The following is a 17,004-nucleotide window of genomic DNA, read 5'->3' as shown; positions in this document are numbered from 1 at the left end:
CAAAGTATCTAAGCGGCAGCTCCTAGGAAATCTGTCAAATGTCAACGGCAGCAGCGAGTTGGCAACGTTGACGTTGGCTCATTAAAAAACGAACTTGTCCCGGTCGATGTTGTTTGTGTTGTTGTCTTTTGGGACTGTTGCTGACACCTGGGCAAAAGTTTTGTGTGTGTTGGTTGATGCACGGAGAGAAATCAGCGGGGGAGTTGCAAAGTTGAACTGATAATAGTTGTGAACTTTATTACATTTTTATGCTTTAAACCATTAAAACACTTTATACGCTAAGTAAGTAGTTTGAAAAGTAAATCAAGAAAACAATATATTTTTAAGGAATATTTAAAGAAATACTGATCCATTTATGAAGTCAAGTATTTGTGAATAAAACCAATAGATCCAAAGGATTGACTTATAAAGTAAGCATCTTAAGTAATTTTATTTACTTTTAGTTTTTATGCTAAAATAAGTAATGTAATTATTTTAAAAGAAGGACTAGATTTGTTGGAAAAAAGAACGATGTTCATTTGCTTTTTAATGATTACGTTCAAGTGACAAAGTGAGTACTTTCTGGAATTAGAAAAAACCAGGAATTTTCGCGCAGTGCTCTTCGTGGAGGCCTTGGTTCAAAATGGCGACCATTTTGGCTGTTGGCCTGGGCGTTTATCACATTGCTGCTATTAATTAAGCTTAACGAGGTTACCACTCGCAACCACACCCCCTCGCCGAAAAATGTGGGCGCAACGGGTGGCGGGGGCTTCTTCATCTTAGTGCGGCAAACTTCATAATGAAATTTCACCTTCATCTCATTAAAAGTCTTGAGCATTTTTCGAGCGCTGTGCTGAAAATTGATGCGTGTCAGTTGGAAAAGGGTTTTTCAGTCCCAGTCGAGAAGGCAGTGCCACGCCCCTAATCCCCACCGAGCGCCCAAGTCTGTTTGTCAGTTTGTCTGCCATCGTGTTCTCGAGTTTTCCAGCATTCGAGTTTTCCAGCTGCTGGCTGCCAACGCTGGGGCGCATATTTAATTTTTAATGAAGTTTAATGGACGCCGGAAGCTTTAAAGAAACTGAGGAGCGGAACCCGGAACTGCGAACTCGGAACTCGGCAACTCGAAAGCACAGGAACTCAATGGGGAACCGAGAAGCACAACAGACCACTGGAATATTCACTCCAAGCGGAGCAGGTTGCACATTTTTCCATCAAATCTTCAATTTCTAATATGTGGTCCTTTAAAGTCACTTGGCCGGATTTGCAATCAAAATACTAAAAACTAGTCTCAAGTATAACTTAAAGTAGTTAAAGTTATAACTATCAAGCGATCACGAAAACAATCAGCTAATGCATTTGACAAAATTGACTGGCAATCAACTAACTGCACTCCCGAAAATTCCGGGGCTACGTAGTGCCCAGTCTATGGGTTTTAACTGAGCAATAAGGATGCAATAATCACTTGCAGTTAATTAACATATTATCTGCAGCTTAGATGTTGCATTGCACTTTGGTAATGCACTTCAAAGTGCTGGCGCATCAGTGTGCAGCTCTCATTTACATGCATATGGCATCAATAATTACATGTGCCGGACCCCCGAGCCCCGAACCCCGGACCCTTAACCCTTCACACTTCACCCTTAACCCTTGGCCGCCCGCCTGCCCGGCAGAGAAATCTCTTTCGACGAAACGGCATCCAAGTGATTGTAATTCATTAGTCGACAACAACAAGCCCGATGCATTTGTGCACATGTGTGTGGGTGTGGATTATGCAGTTTCCGCTTGGCTGCCACTGCAGTTCCATTTCCCCGTTTGCCATTTCCACATTTTCCAATTCCATTTCCACGCCTTTCCACGCCTGCAATTGCGATTGCAGCTGCTGATGCCGCCATTTTATCTAATTGCGTTGCACCCAAACCAACGGCATTACGCATACGCCGCGTGGTCCAAATCATTAAAATTACGAGTGCTTCACGCACGCGGAAAAAAAGAATTGGGCTTCAAGCTAAGAGCGGTGAGGGAACCACAAGATGATCAACATATAACAGTGGCTGTTCCGAAAGCCAATTCCGTTTAAAGTTCACTGCTAAACATCCCAAAGACACTAAAATACTTAGATTTCATAAATATAAAACCCCGAGCAGAAGCTTGTACAATATTCTCTTTCGGAAAACTAAAGGCAATGCAGTTCTTTAACAAAATGTTCACAGAATACTTCGTAGAAACTGTGAAAGGAAGAAGAATCGCAGTTTTAAGGATCAATCTGCGAGGTTCATTAGGCGTGACTTGCTCCGTTTCCAAATCTCGTTACATTTCCATAAAACCCACGAACGAGAGGCCTTGCCCGGCAATTGCGATAATGAAAGGCTCTTTTGCAGGACTATCAATAGAGCTGTCCTCGTGCGAGCCACCACCCCATTCGGCCACCCTTAACCCATGGAGGCCCTCATAAATTTGCTGCATACCGAAGGGCGCTGGAGCGTCTGCAGCCTTGACAACTGCAAGTGGCATTAGTTGTAGCGAATTCAAACACAAATACAAATGCAAATACAAGTGCAGATGCGAATTCAACGGACAGCAATTACAATTGCAGGCTTTGCATTACTTTTCCCTAGTACAAGGGATTTGCATTTGTTTGCTAATTGAAATTAAGCAAATAATACGAAGCGAGACTTCCACCCACGTAATCCCTTTGTAGCGCATTAAAACGAGAAGGGTTCGAAAAAAAATGAAAGTAAATAAAATGGGAGGAAAAAAACCGAAAGGGTTCCCGTTTCGGGTTAAATAATTTAAATCCATTTGTAAAACATTTGATGCTGCCCTTTGGCAATTGTCACGCCCCCTTGGCCCCTTGGCCCCTTCGCCCGCCCCATTTTTTCCTACTTTTTCCGCCGATAATTAGTATGGAAAAGGCGCTTGGAATAATCAAATGTTTAAAAAAGATTTGCCAAAGTGAATCCCAAGGAATTATTTGCCACTTGAAACGTTTAAAAATGTCAAACAAGAGGATGGCCGAAATGGCTGAGCTGGATGGATGGATGGATGGATGGATAGATGTAGATGGCCATAGAAGACCTCGCTGATGAGGGTGCCCAAGGAGACCTTAACCCACCACCGCCGCCCGCCTTCTGCCGCCTTTTTCGAGGGGTCAGACAAACTTAATGAGCAAATTGTCAAATGCCGCGGCAAAGCGCGCACTTAGACATGCCCTGAAAAATCCCCAAGAAAGATAACTTGGGCGAAAGTAAAAGTTGCCGGGGCTTTGAATAAACAGTTACGCTGATTTAATTTGCCAGCAACAAAAAAAAAACAAAAAATAAGAAAAGAAAAACCAAAAGCGAAAATAGGAAAAATGAAGGCGAGGGAAAATTCTATCACAGTATGTTGTCTGTCACCCTCGATTTGATTTTTAAATTGCGTTCGTGATAAATTGACGAAATGAACAGCAATAACGGCGGCGAGAAAAAATCTCAAGCAAAATTGACAACTGTCAAGACTGTCTGCCGTCTGGCTGCCCCTCCCAGTCGACGCCCCTGGACGTCCCCAATAGACATATAAAAATTAACTACAGACTACTTATCTTATTTGCTGATGCCTGGCCAAAACGAAGGACCAAGGACCAAGGATCAAGCGCACGGAAGATGGCTACAAAAGTTTGTCAGCGGCTTTTGATGTGTTGTCCTTTATATGGGCAAGTGATTGTGTGAGTGAGTGTGTGCGGGTTTTTGATTATATTTCTCGGTGCATGGGGTGTCCTTTTGGGTGTGACAATGTGCAGGGAACAGGATGCGAGCAATCAGCGCGAATGATATGCCAAATGGTAATGACCAAAAGTTAAAGAATACAGCCAAGCTGAATTTTCTCAATCATTCGTGAATACTCTTTGCAAAGTGAAGAGGGCGAAATATTGGCAATGAAAGGATGTTCACAATGTTAATTTGTTAGAAACAAACATATTAAAGGTAAGATATAATTTTGTGACTGGTTTTAAAAAAGACTTTTTGCAATATCCTTCTAATCAGTTCACTCACCCCTTCCGCTTCTGCCCACGAACCGCAGATCATTGAACTTGGCCACCTGATTTTTCATCACGGCCGTGCAGTTTCTCAGCTCCCCGCAGAAGTTCTCATCGTTTCCGGCTCTAATGGTGACTATAGTGCCATCCATGACCTCGCCCAGTGCCAAGACCTTGAAGGCGATCGGCAGAGTCTTGTTTGAGCGCCAGTGCGTGGGCAAAGTGGTGCAGACCTGTTGGGAATATTGAACAGTACTTGTGAGATTTACAGATATTAACCACTTTTATTTTAAGCTTTTGATACGAAAAAAAGCAGAAAGCAAGCTTCACCTTGCCTTCATTCACCACAACTTTTAATTTTTTTCATTAGCCATAACTTTTTAACTATCGCTCTCATTTGGGCAAGGTTAAGCAAAATATAATCTCATTTAAACATGACAGTATTGTAGTGAATTCAGTTTTGAATTGAATAACTTTAAATTATAGTTTTCGAGATCTCGACGATCGTACGGACAAACAAACGCACAGGAAGCTATAAGGAGGGACATACGGACGGACATACGGACAGACATACGGACAGACATACGGACGGACAGATCGCCTTGGGTAGAGACCCTGAATAAAAATATATTTACTTGTTGTATTTATATTCTATTTAGATGGTATAAAATATATACCATTTATATACATTTTAACAAGCAATTCCTCTCAAAGAGAAAAAAACAGATTTGATCTGGTCCAAAAAGAGTTTCTTTTTATACTACTAATGTGAAATTGGAATATAGAGCGCTTATTTGTTGACACTCATGGTTGGTGTTTTTTTTTTAGTTTGCTTAAAGTAAAAATCTTTGCAGCTATGAGATATGGGTACGCACCACATGTGGAGACCCCGTCTTGACCAGCTCGCCAGGATGTTCGGCGAGCAGGACGTCGACGGTGCGCTCGATGAGATTCTCGGGGGTCAAGTAGGGACTCGTGTCCACGGGCTTTGTTTTAACATTATTATTATTGTTGTTGTTGTTCGTGGTGCTGTTGTTGTTATTGTTAGTGTTATTGTTGTTGGTGGTGCTGGTATTGTTGTTGTTGTTATTGCTGCTGGCAGAGGACTCAGCATTCCGCCGCTTCGTTGTGGTCGTTGTTGCTGTCTGTTGTTGCTGCTGCTGCAACAACTGATGTTGCTGCTGCTGCTGGTGTTGCTGCTGCTGCTGCTGTTGCTGTATTTGATTTGAGGTGGTCGAACTGACCTCAGCAGAAATGTGCATTATTGCAGCTGCTAGCTGGGCACAAGGTATTTCAGGGCCCCTCTTTGGTTGCCAGTACTCAGTGGATTCAGTGGATTCAGTTGCCGGCGGGTTTCGTGGGTTTTCGGTTTGATTTCAATGCCTGCCTCAAAGAGTCGACGCTTTCAATCCGATCATTGTCAGCTCATTTGGTCAATCTGGAAAATTAATGTGGACGGCGAGTGAGATTCGGACTGCCAGCGGATTTTTTGTGTGTCTGTACGTTGTTCCCCAAAGCAATTTCTCTGGATATTCGATTGATAAATGAAATATAATGTGAAAAATAGGGAAAATCCATTTAAAATAAATCGAATAAAATACTTGAAAAATACTTTTACAGAAAATGTTTCAAAATGACATGAAAATCTACTAAAACAAAAGTACAACGAGATACATTAACTATAGATTGCACTGAATGCACTGCACTGTAATTTATTTCAAAAGCGTTTTTCGGAACACACACACACACAGATAATACTTTTTTGTACGAGCTGCGATGCTTTTGTTGCACTGCTTCTTTGTTTTCCAGTTTGCAGCCCGCATAAGTATGCTGCACTTTTTGTTTATTGCCGCCAGCGACAACAGCTCAATTATTATTGCACTTTGACCTCGGGAGGTCGGGGACACAAAGGCACATCCAGATTCGGAATCAGAATGAGAATCAGAAACTGTTGCTGTATAGTATCGCTATCTGGAAACCAAACAGAGAACAGAAGCAGCCGAATTGAATCGAATCGATTCGAAATGCATCGAATCGAATCGCATCGAATGCAATCGCAGCGAACCGCACACCTTTGCGCACAATTTGCATTTAAGCCGACGTCGGCGAGTGCAGCTCAATTAAATATTAAAAAATCATAACCAATAATGAGGCATTTCGACCCGTAGGCAGTGCCCAAACTAAGATGCACGACTGCGAGTGTGGGTCGGTGGGAAAATTGCATTTTATGTCCATCAAATGGCGAATAAAAATGGCAAAAAGCGGGGCGAAATTATCGAAAGCGCCAGATGTTGCCGGCTTGTGTTTGGCCAGCCAGTCGCTTTTGTTTAAATAAAAACCAGTTGCCGGACACAGCCGCGTTTTGTTTTCACGTTGCCGCCTTTTTTCCACCAACCATTTTCACGATACTTTTCACTACGTACTGGCCAGGTCTCTAAGCTATGTGAAATTATTTTGGAAAATTGCGCATTAAAAATTAAATAATTCGTTTCAGAACACATGTTTTAATAAATGTGCTTAAAAGTAAAGTTCTAAGAACTTATGCCAATCATTAAGCCATCATTAGTATAGGCTACGTATTTTTGCCAAAGTAAATTCGTAAAATGTGCTTAAATCAATATTTGAACTGTTTTTAATAAAATAATTATGATAAGATAATAAATGAGTGTGATGATTATGAAATGATTATTTTTTCCAAAGAGCATATAGCGTATTCAGAGCTTCGGCCTATTAGAACCCTTGCGATTTCCTTCTTGTTTTGTAATGTAGTCGCAAGTGCTGCACAAACACAATCGCACCTAAAGATATATATCTGTACTTGTATGTGCACACGCTGCGTATACGCGTTTTTTACAACTTCCGCTCCGAAATGAATACATGTGTGTACGTGTGGACCCATATGTATGATGATTATGTGCATTTTTTACCAACTGCCGAATGCAGATGTCCCGCCAAATGAGCTGGCCAAGCGACTATGTGGCGGCCCATGTGGCCACAGATGAGCGGAAGGGGGCGTGGATCGGGGATCGGGGATCGGGCCACCAAAGTCGGTCTATATAATCGGTTAACAAACAACTCGGTGGCTGGGATAGCCACACAATTAGACCAGCAAATGCAAATGAGGCAGTGGGAAAAAGATGCATTTATGCCAAATTGTGGTGCTTAGAAAATCAAAACAATTGACTTGGCAATTAAAGTCAAGTTTTAATGCCCAGCTCCTTGCTCTTAAGTTTGTTTCGATTGATTAGTATTTCATTACACAAAATTATCATCCTTACGATATTGGGAAATGTTAATAAAACGGTAAATAATGCCTAACAATAATTATAGATTTAATGCAATGATCAACAGATAGATCGATAGTTTATTGGATGTAACAACTTTAGTTGATATATATTTATTCGTACTTGACAAAATTGTGTGTGAAACAAAACAAAATTCGTTGTAATTTCTATAAGCTGTGTGTATTTTATGAACGATCATGGTTATCACACACTTACGTAATCCCAGTTTTAACACTTATTTATATTCTCGAAACACCTGGTGTTAGTTGGACTTAAAAACAATTTTATTTTTTGCGGGTATTTTTGATACGTCGGCACCACAAGCACTACAAAAAAATTATTGAATTTCGCCCAGACTCTTTCGATTTCGGGCTTTCTAATTACGGTAATTATTTGTAATTTTTTTTTTTTTCAGCCACCGGCACACACACAAGCACGCACGTTAACGCACACAGACGCACTGGCACAGACACAAGTGAAGGGACTTAGAGGCACAGCCACATGGACACATAGACGGGGGCTGAGACTGGCGATCGAATCAAACGACACGGAGATATTAAACTATTTTTTTGCGGTAACCATGAACGCGACCACTACGAGCGGTTGGCAACGCCGACCACCGACGTCGGCAGCGACGTCGACCGCGACCGCGAAGCCGGCTGAGGGCCCCCGATTTGGAATAGAGCTAGTGCACAGCATCCAACAGTAACGAAGTCTCACGCAGCGAGCTCACGAAGTCGCCGGAGGACGCGAAAGACGCGAAGGATGCGAAGGACGCGAAGGACGAGGAAGCGCAGGCGACGCCTCATCATAATCACAGGCGAAAAGAAACAGGACCACCTCACCTCCCAGGCACTCGAAAGCAGCCAACACCCCCTGCAACATCATCCCGCCCCCCAGGGGAACGTCTATGTCGACTTCTTGCTCAACTGCTGGGGGTATATACAGTCATGACTCCGCAAGACCAACGCGAAGGCTCATATAAGACCACTAATATCTTTTATCTTTAAATTTAAATAAAATTAAAATATTATTTGAACGGGAAAATTGCAGGGGACTGCACTATTTTTAATGCAATATCCGGCTCGGCGGACCAAAAACTCTGCTATCATCATATCATTTTGGTCCCTCGAGCCGGATATTGGCATCTTAAGTTGCAAGAAATCGGAAAATATTATTAGCAATTATGCAGACTACATAAATGGTATCTTGTATATTTTAAATATGCACGGTGAAACAGCTCCGTTGTCTACGCGGTTCCATTTATTGAGGTTTGATTGTGCCGCTTCTTGCAGTTTTTCCTCAGCTTTGGCTGTTGTTGTTGTTCTGGATGCTTGGATGCCGCCTCTCCTTCTTTTTGGCTTAACATTTACCGCGAGAACCAGTAGCAGCGGTTGTCCTCTGGCAGCGCAGTCGAAGTCGACGTCGAAGCCGACAGCGACGCCGGCAGCGGGAGGGAGCAGGGCAAGGGGCAAAGTAAACCGAAAACCGAAAACCGAAACCAGAAAACGTCAACTACACCACAAGCAGAAAGGCCGCAACGACGTCTTCAAGTTGGACAGAGAAGAGTAGACCCACCAACCGAGCCACCCAGCTCCCGGCGCCCACCTCACCGCCCACATACCACCATACCACCACACCACCCCCCGAAGAAAGGGCAACCCACCACGGATCTTAGAAAAATTGCGCTCAATTTTTTGGCGCACTCTGGAAAAAATTCCAGAGGCGCTGGCGAGAGTGAGAGGTGCATAGAGGGCGAGAAAGAGATGGGCGAACTTCTTGAGTTTTTTCCCAGGCTTTTCTTAGCATTTCAGTGTTTTTTCATTTTTCCTGCTTCAACCCCCGAAAGAATTCCTCCTTGGAAAGGACTCAAAAAAATGCTCTCATCTCGTCTCAAAATGCGAAAACGAAGAAAAATCCAAGCGAAAGCAAAGCGTTGGAGACGCGGCTTTGTGGCAAACCAGGAATTGGTAAGCCAGGGCGAAAGAGATGGCCTCTGCGCGCGAGAAAGAGAGCGCCAATGTCTTGTGGCTGCCATTTGCGGCCAAGAAAACCCGAAGAGTGAGTGAAAAATCGCAACCACATAGGGCACGGCCGCCCGCCCATCGACGAAAATATACAAAAAATTCCCTACAGGGCGGTGCTAAATACTTGCTTGGGTTTTTCGGCTTATTTATATTATATATACATATATAAATATATTTTCTTTTTTTTTTTTGGTTTTTTTCGGCTTTACACGTTGTTTTGTAGGCCTTTGCAACCCTCCTTCAGTTTGCGGTTTCTTCGAAAAAGGGGGTTAAGTGTGCGGCTCAGGGGTTAAGGGGTGGTGCACGGTGTATATGTGTTGGTGTCAGCGGTTGCGCACCACCAAGAATGTTTGTCCGTGTGTGTGTCTGTGTGGTTGAGCATTATGAAACCGCAGGAATTATTACACGCTGCGGTCGATTACTATATCAAAACTCCTCTAATCAGGCATCTGTATTGGACAGGGCGACTGACACACACACACACACATACGCAGAGGCGTAACCACAACCACTATTGCAACCACATCCACACACACACACACACACACCCACCCACCCACAGGCACGCACACTTTGACAGCCAACCAAAACTACGCGTTCCGCTTGAGTCGATGCAGCCAATGAGCGGATTTCGATTGCCAAGTCGCTGGCAAATTCGCCAGCCAGCGGCGGGAAAATCCCGCTGGAGCCACGGGAAAATGGTGGAAAACGGCGAAAAATCCGGGCCGGAGAAAACATAATAAGGGACACTTTGAGCCGTTACTAATTGGAATCACTTAGCATGGCAGTCATCATCAATCAAACTCCAGCCCAAATGGTGATACCTATTTATATTTCAATATTTCAAAGGTCTAGCAAGAACACATCTCAAATTGAAGTGTCTTAAAAGATGAATAATATCTAAATGTATCTTCGAAAAAGAACCAATTTTTTTGTTTTTACATATATTTTAAGTCCTATTATTATCACTTGATCATCAAGTGCCTAAACTATTGGCTAATGTTTAGGTCTCATATGTCGCCTGTGATTGTACGATCTAGATATATAGTATATCTAGTATATCTAGCACATCTAGTATATCTAGTATATCCAGTATATAGTTATCTAGTATTTAGTAATTATGCTTAAAATATCAATTTTAATTTTAATAATCTGCGTACTCATGGTAAAATTGTTAGATAAATAGAATACACATAAACTTAGAAGATTCTTCGTTGTTTATAATACCATTATGTGTATGGGGTATATCTTTCTCTTTCAATTTTCTACCTAAACTCACTTAGTTTTTGTTTTAAAGTCTAGTTAAATTTCTTTCTTTTGGCATCTAATTAGTAGATTTCCGCATGTGTGGCAGTGTCGCCAGTTTGAATAAGTTCTGTGTGCTTATCATTAGCCGCACACTCTGACGCACTCGTTAAGCTTATCGATGACACCCTTTCGCCTCGTTTCGCCCCAACCACGCCCACGCCCTTAAAGCCCCCCAAACCCCCCGAAGACCAACGCCCCTGCCCAAGAAACCAAGCCAATTAAAACGATAAACCAAAAATGCCCAGCGGCGTCACCAAAGAGGGTAAATAATAATGAGAACCGAGAGAGGAATAATGAAAGAAAAAAGGCGGACAAATAACGATTTTTACTTTCCACTTCCAGTTTCCTTGGCTTTCTTGCTCTAAACACTGAGAAAAAACCTTGTATAAATATAAATTATAAAAATATATTAATTTTTAATACTTATTTCATAGTTTCACCTTTTCAATTAAATCTTAAAACATTATACATAGATCTTCTAATCAGGAAAAAGACGAAATGTTTATGTTTTGTTTTTCAGTGCACCGTTTTTTTCCTAGTTACTGGCAACGAAAGGCGTTCAAGTTGCAAGACCGCTAAGCAACGACACCAGCACCGCCGCCCACCAACCACCCACTCAACCACCCACACCAGACCCCCCCCCCCCCCTTCCCCGTTCCCCCTTCGCCGGAGGAAGGACAATTATGAAGCAAGTTGGTCGCCGGAAGCTCGAGAAGCACAGTAGCGAGAAATCCTTGCTGCCGCCGAAAGATTTTGTGCAAATAATTCTAAAGTGGAACGACAATGGCAGCAAAGCGGTGGCAAGTGCCACTGAAGTGGGTGGGTGGTTGGGCAGTGGGTGGTGCAGGTGACAGACGGTGCGACACTCTTCACTTAAGGGGAAGGGCAATATTTACTTAGAACAGCAGTGCAATATGTGTGCATTTTCAAATGCATTTTAAGCGGTATTTTGTAATACGATATTAATATTAAAAAATATAAAAAATTACATTATATTGCCATAGTTATGATAAAAGTGTGTGATTCAATGTTAAATATGCTATAAAATGATTGAGAAATTATATCAGGATATTTGGTATACTCTTCAAGAAAGATTTTGACAAGCTTGCTTTAAATTTAAATGGTTTAATTACATTTTTCGCTTGGCAAAAAGCTTACAAAATTAAGAAAATGTAACAAATTTTAAAATTTTTATTGAAAGATCAAAATATTTAATAGAAATTTATGTAAAGCATCGTATTTATAGAGCCTACATTTTCTGATTATTATTTTAACATTTAACTAAACTAGTATAAATATAATTTTAATAATTATTTTTTAGACCAAATTGCGCAAAAAGGGTAAACAAAATTCAATTAAAGTCCTGCTTTTTTCGCAACTAAAGGGTTGCACCTCCTTCAACCGCCTTCCATTCTGCCCATTGTGTTGATTTTTCTTTTAATTGTTGCGGATTTGAGTTCTGACACATTTGTCAACCTCAACAAAAAAACCAAGGGAGGGGAGGGGGGTAGGTAGAGGAAGCCAGTCGGTATGGGACAAGGTTTGTTTATTATTTATTAGCCTGAGTCCGAGGGGGACTCCCTCCGTTGGGAGGGGGTGTGCGGGGTTGTAAGGACATGCGAGGACATCCGCTGGGATAATAATAAACATCGGGGGACTGAAGTTGTGGACAGGAGGAGGGAGGGGGACACCCCCAAGTCAAGTAATTTGTCAACGAGCCAAACAAAATAAAAACAACTATGACAGCAGCTACACTGGAAATTTAAGTTCAGAGCTTCAAGGATAAAAGCCGGATATACACTGGTGGTAGCAAGTAAATCAGGATAACATTCAAATGTGATATATCTCAATCTTAAGGCACTTGCAAACATAACTTACTCGAAAGCATTTGCGTTTATTGAACAATAAGTAATAGGATTTCTTCAAGTGTACACACACAGACACCTGTGTGTACGTGCATTTGTGTGTGTCTGTTTTGAGTGACATGTGTCAAAACTGAAAAACTACGCGAATTTGTGTCAAATACCCTTGTCAGTCCGCTTCAAGTGCAATAACACTTTGGCCCAACAAACACACAGGCTCGCTTAACCCCACACAGACCCCTTGCGAGACACAGGCCACCCTTTAACCCCTGGCGCCCCATTTTGAACCGGCATAAGGACAAAGATAAATACCGGACAGGTGCAAAGTGTGAAGTGGAGTGCTTTAGAGTATGAAAAAGTTTGGAATTTGGCGAGGATGCGGCGACTGTTGATACGTGTCACTCAAAAATTTATAAACAGATTACTTTTTAAGGGGATAACGGTGGCAAATAAATTTCAGCAGCTTTTTCGTTTCTAACAACATGGTCAAAATGAAACTTCTTTCAGAAAGCAATTTCCACTTCTTTTCAACGAGTACTTTATTCCATTTGCCATTATAAGCCCATCAAAGAATCAAAGTAAGATTTTAAACTGTTTTACATTTTCCTTCGCACTGCGCAGTTTTTTCTCCGCTTTCCGGAAAACCTCACACATGAGCGGCAATATTTCTGAGGGGTCAAAGGTCACGCCATGTCTCAATCCAACTGGATTCACCCTCGAGCTAAACGCCGCCGATTACACACATGGGAGCTGTAAACCGCGTTTTATGATTTCCCTTCGCTTTTTATGGACCCAGCTGGATGGGCCCCGTCGCCGAAATAGATCAGCAAAAAAGCGAAATTTGTGCAAATTGCAGTTTTGCCATTTATATTGTTTTTTATGATGAGATATGGCGAAATATGGTAGTCCTCTGGTGGTTGCTTGGTTGGTTGTGTGTGGGGTGAAGTGTTGCAAGTTGCTTAGTTTCCGATCCCATAACTCAAATCATTTTATGAGTTGTTGTGACAAAGGTATTGGCATTAATAGCACACATATGGCATTACTCTATTATATGGGTGCGGCAAGTACTTGCTCGATGAATCTAAAGAAATGCCTTTCTTTCTTTTTTGTAGATTTTATTATTTTAAATCTCTCGCAGAAGTACCAACATACAGGCCCAATTTGGTAGTAACTCTTCCAGGATATCCCAAGACACGTTTACTTCACGTTTCGAGCACAAAATCCATAAAAAAACGACTCACAAAAACGACAAGCTGTTGGTGCGTGCTGAGCATAGCTAAGAACCGAGATCCATACTTGTCCTAATGGCCACAGACATGGATATGGCCGGCCATGGAAACCCGAATTGGAGGCTAAGAGGTCTACAGCCGGATGACAATAACCATCGGGATAATAATAAGCGGCAGATAACCTTAATAATGACCAGAAGCGTCAAGGAATTACAAAGGAGGGAGTCCAAACTGGAGTGGGCACAGTGGATAAAGGACGAAACGTGCTCGATATTCAATAACCACATGGGTGAAAAAGACAAGGGACCAGTGGTGGCCATGTACTAGAAAATAGCTATAGCTCTACCGAAAATAAGCAAAAGGTTAAACAATAAATTAAAAACCTAATGATAAACTCTGGAAAAGATTCTAAAATATTCCAAAACTAAATACCAATACCAAACGAAATTTGACAGTTTCCATTAACTAATAATGTTTTATTAGTATTATTTAATATTTAAATTAGTTTAACTTCATAAGTGGGTGGCATTCATCATTCACTGCATCTACGCTTTTTAATTCATTTCATGAAAAGTATGCATGAACAGCATTTCACGATTTTTTTAGCCCACAAACGTTGACTTTTACTGTGTTTATGCGGTGCAGTTTTCACGCAGTATGCTTATTATTTTGTTTACATAATAGTATATACATTTTCTAACCAATACTTCCAGCGTTTCTTGTTTCCTATCAACGTAGACAAATTGAAAGCATGAAATTGGCTGTGTTGCATAGACCTGGCTTTCACGCTTTCGTTGAATCATGAATTCGCATGGCATAAACGCAGTAATTATTAATGTTTATATTTTCTAGATGGCGACACATATGTATAAGCTAGAAAACCGCCAAGTTGGCAGCGCTAGTGCGGCAAAGGGCTCAATAAAAAATTGAATTGAACATTTCCGGGTGGACAGCGCTTATGGCAACCGTGTGGGCAACCGGACAACGGCCCATGACTGACCCATTCAATTAAGCATGAAAAAAAGTTGCTGGAACAATTGGGGGAGTGGCCGTCTAGTCCATAAAAAAGGACATCACTTAAGGAGGAACTCGGACAGTGGCCGCAACAAAACACGCATCACTTGTCACACATACTTAGCAGACATGGGCGTGGGCGAAGGGGTCAGGGGGGTGGGGGAGGGGGGATGGGGAGTCCGCTTCCGGTGGCCCCCGCTCGTTCCCCCCGGAAAATCGCCTCAGTCATGTCCTGGTGTTGTTATTGAGGTGTAATACAATTTTTTGCCATGATACCCCATAACAATGGCTGAAACAGAAACGGAAACGGAGACAATTCAAACGGTTCTGGGTTTCACGAGACTTGGCGAATTACCTATAAAATAAGATATTATTAAAATATTATTTTAATTTTCCTTTATATTAGAAATATATTGTTCAAAATGTCCCATAATGATTTTATGGTATATTTTCTATTTTGCTAAAATCATTGCATTAGTACTTACATTCTTAAATTGAAATGGGAAACAATGAATTTATTTACATTTTATGCAGTATTTTCAATCCTGCCACGAATTCGCAATCTGGAACATTGCCAAAGTTGCCAACAGACTGAGAAATCGAATCAGAAAAGGTTAACGAGTCCTGGGCACATATGGCGTCATTAGTTTGGGATCGGGATGAAGGAATAGGTGGAGTGAGGAGCACGGGGCATGGGGCATCCAATCGTGGACAACGCATAAACTTGCAATTGAGCCAATTTGTAAAAGTGCGGCAAGCCCATTAAGATGAGGTCCTGGCAGTCGGGTCCTGGCAATCGAACGGCGGCCAGGACACCTGCTCCATCTCTGGATTCACCCCCATGTGAGTGGGAATGTGTAGATGTAGATGTGCACATATTCCAGATAGCCCCCAACCAAACGAAACTTTTGTTGGGCATCTACTTTGCATTACAAGCGCCCACATTAAAATTAAAATAAAGTTTTCCTGGGAATATATCCCTTTCAGTTCCGTCCAGTCCCTTGCTTTTTGGTTACTCGGTTCGTTTTCCCTTTTCTTTTTTTCTGCAACTACAAATAAATCTAAAACTCGCACATTTCTGATGGATACTTACACTTAAACTCACACACAAGGACACAAAGGATACGGGTCGGCCGCAGTTGGCCATTCGCAGTTTTATTTTTGCATTTACATCAGCCCACATGCATTATGCATACGTACTTATATACACGGGAATACATAAAAACATATATGTGAGATATTTATCCATCTGCGTGGAAGATGTCCTTTGCATACCCTGTACTTATTTACTAATTTACAAGCTCGAAACATTGCGAATAAATCAATTAGAAGCGGAAATAATGGCAACTAAAAACTAAAAAATATCAAAGCGATGAAAAATTTATTTTTTTTAAATACAAATATTTAGCTTATACTCTGAAATTTCTAATCCAAGTAGAGGGCATCGGCACTTTCGAGTGTTTCACTTGCTACCATCACTCACATTTGAGCTTAACTTCGCATTTCTTGTTGAATTTCATGTTAAGTTGCGTTCTGTGTCCCTTGTTTGATTTCTTTTTTTCGGATTCTCTATGGACTTTAAAACAAAGCGCTGGGCACAACAGCCAAAAGGGGCAGCATGAAAATAAAGTATGCAAAAAGTGAAACAAAAAGGAGCTCCGGGCACAAAGGATGCAAAGGATACAATAATATCCTTAAGCTACGAATGCAACATGAATTTGTCTTTGCTCGACTGGACTTCTCGACCTTTCCCCTCGCTCGGCGAGGCCAGAAAAAGATAAATAAATGTACAGCCATATATGGGCAAAAGTAAGACAAAAAAACAGGGCAGCAAAAAAAGGATACTCGAACTTTACAAATGCATGCACATTAGAGAGATTTACGTGTGCGTGTGTGTGTGTGTGGGAAAGCAGGGAAAGCATTCACATGCGACGCATAAGATTACTACCCACACACTCGAAAAGCCAACGTCCTTTGGTCCTTTTTGCCTTTGCCTTTGCCTTTAGCTTCGACACTTATTTTAATTTATTTCATTTTCATTTATGCACAACGCTTCAAATGTCCTTTTTCCTGCGCTGCCCTCTGTCTGCGTGTAATTAAATAAAAACGACTTACAGCCTCACACACACACTCGCATCTCGATGCGTTTGAATTCTCCATCAAGCTTTTACTTTAATTGCCCCAAAAGAACTTGGGGTATACAAAGTATATGGATCCTAAGAACCATCTATTTCTCGCAATCAAACAGCAAAAATCTAAACAGATAAAAGTCCGAACAAGTTTCGG

The 17,004-nt window shown here is 41.6% G+C and overlaps 1 protein-coding gene across 1 annotated transcript in view; it reads right to left on the bottom strand.

Annotated features, from left to right (window-relative positions):
* Window positions 1-7,866, bottom strand: part of LOC6726533 — a 29,183-nt gene extending 21,317 nt beyond the window's left edge. Inside the window, exons 1-3 of the mRNA XM_016174216.3 lie at window positions 7,495-7,866; window positions 4,870-5,432; window positions 4,011-4,227 (exon numbers count right to left, since the gene is read on the bottom strand). Coding sequence (XP_016040186.1) covers window positions 4,011-4,227; window positions 4,870-5,256 — 604 coding nt within the window. The 5' untranslated portion in view covers window positions 5,257-5,432; window positions 7,495-7,866. The remainder of the gene's footprint in view (window positions 1-4,010; window positions 4,228-4,869; window positions 5,433-7,494) is intronic.
* Between the last annotated feature and the right edge of the window lie 9,138 nt (window positions 7,867-17,004).

Source organism: Drosophila simulans, chromosome X (assembly GCF_016746395.2).
Source record: "Drosophila simulans strain w501 chromosome X, Prin_Dsim_3.1, whole genome shotgun sequence".
Classification (NCBI taxonomy): Eukaryota; Metazoa; Arthropoda; class Insecta; order Diptera; family Drosophilidae; genus Drosophila; species Drosophila simulans.
The sequence above is the reverse complement of the archived record's forward strand: the minus strand, read 5'-3'. Positions and strand labels throughout refer to the sequence as shown.